Here is a 1,672-nt window from a genome sequence, read left to right as displayed (position 1 = left end):
ATATATATATATATATATATATATATATGAAAATTAGAAATGTTGCCTTGGATAATTTAAGGAAAAACAAATTAAAGCTAAATATAAATATTTAAAAAGCTAATGAAAATAAGAAAAGCACATACAATTACTAAAATGTAAAATAAGATTAAAAAAGGAAATATAAAATAAAAGCTAATCCAAAATAGTGATAGTATATTCAAATTCGGCTACTAGCGGAGATGACTAGTTGCTCGTGACAGTTTAGGAAGAATAAAGACAACTAGTCTGTAACTATCCAGTAAGTATGTTTTAAGGCCAAAAGTGCTGAAGTTGAAGAAACACCTATAAATTATCAATTAGTAACATGGAGTATTTCTATCATAACTGTTTAACCATGAGATGCCTCTTAACTTGTACTTAATGAGCTCTTGTAATGCTTGCATAATCATTTTGACAGTCCGTGATGGATGGCAATCAGTAATGTCATGCTAAATTGTGAGTTCATAAATTACATAACTGTGCTGCTGATAATGATCAAAGTAAACCGAAATGAAATGAATGTCAGTGTTATTTCATCTAAAGTATCAGTAGAAGTATTAGTCCAGCAGGGGGCGACCCGCACTACATTAAAACATGAAGCAACTCAATGGTGCACTGCTGCATAATGCAAGACACACATGAAATGAGAGTCAAATCATGGAAACATGGTGAACTGGTGATTTTTAACTGGTGGTTTTTTGGAAAACCATAGAACGACTACAAATGATTCAAATACATACTGAGCAGCATTTAACACTCTGCACAGGTCTGTTATCACACAGCAGTACACCAACACTCACTGCTTATCCAGATATTCTGGCAAACTCAGTGTAAACAAATACTGAGTTTGTGTTTGAGCGCTCACCTCCTCTGTTAGGAATAGTGCTGACATATCTAAGAGAATATTTGTCTTTGGAGATCACCACTTTATGATTTAATTGCCATAATGTCATTGGGTTTACAGTTGCAGAGGAGGCTATCCTCAACTGTGAGAAAGTATGTTTGATAAACGCACTTATGGAAGGAGGAGAACATCTAAATAAAGACAAATGCACTGAAAGATTTAAGAGGCAGGAAACGGAGCAGCACGGCAGTGGGATAGAAAGAAAGAACGAACGGGGGAGAGAGCAAATGAATATGAGGCAAATCAACACAATAAAAATAAAGACTAGATGTAATAAACTTCAAGAAGAAAACCCAAACTGGGACTTCTGGGTATTTCTTTCTTTGTTCTTGTTACGTGTAGGGTATTTGTTTGTCATTTAATTGCTTGTTACTTTAACTGAATTCCCTCCATGTCTTGGAGTGCTTGAAGCGAGGGGAATTCTGGGATGTTTTCGTTCACTCACCTGCTGATGTAGGAATCAGGTAATCTGCTGTCTGCCGGAGATCCGATGTCTCTGCTGGAGCATTTCTCCTCTCCTCCATGTCCACTGCTGGCCTCACTGTCTGCCTTCTGGCTCAGAGTGTCAGAGAAGGTGTCATCCCTGTAAAACAGCAAACAAGCAGTTATTATAACCTATTTACATGCATTAGGCTTAGTTTAATGTTGAATCGCAAACTGTTTCATGACAGACAACAAGAAGAGCTCCAAGTGTCACCAAAACACATTCCAAAATTCAAGTTCACCACTGGTTTGTATCACTAAGCT

The 1,672-nt window shown here is 36.7% G+C and overlaps 1 protein-coding gene across 1 annotated transcript in view; it reads right to left on the bottom strand.

Annotated features, from left to right (window-relative positions):
* Positions 1-1,672, bottom strand: part of LOC107559806 (SLIT-ROBO Rho GTPase-activating protein 1-like) — a 124,379-nt gene that overhangs the window by 5,114 nt on the left and 117,593 nt on the right. The window contains exon 20 of the mRNA XM_016243774.1: positions 1,371-1,508. Coding sequence (XP_016099260.1) covers positions 1,371-1,508 — 138 coding nt within the window. The remainder of the gene's footprint in view (positions 1-1,370; positions 1,509-1,672) is intronic.

This window comes from Sinocyclocheilus grahami, unplaced genomic scaffold (genome assembly GCF_001515645.1).
Source record: "Sinocyclocheilus grahami isolate Dianchi unplaced genomic scaffold, SAMN03320097.WGS_v1.1 scaffold700.1, whole genome shotgun sequence".
Classification (NCBI taxonomy): domain Eukaryota; kingdom Metazoa; phylum Chordata; class Actinopteri; order Cypriniformes; family Cyprinidae; genus Sinocyclocheilus; species Sinocyclocheilus grahami.
Note: the sequence above shows the minus strand (reverse complement) of the source record. Positions and strands in the feature narration are given on the sequence as shown.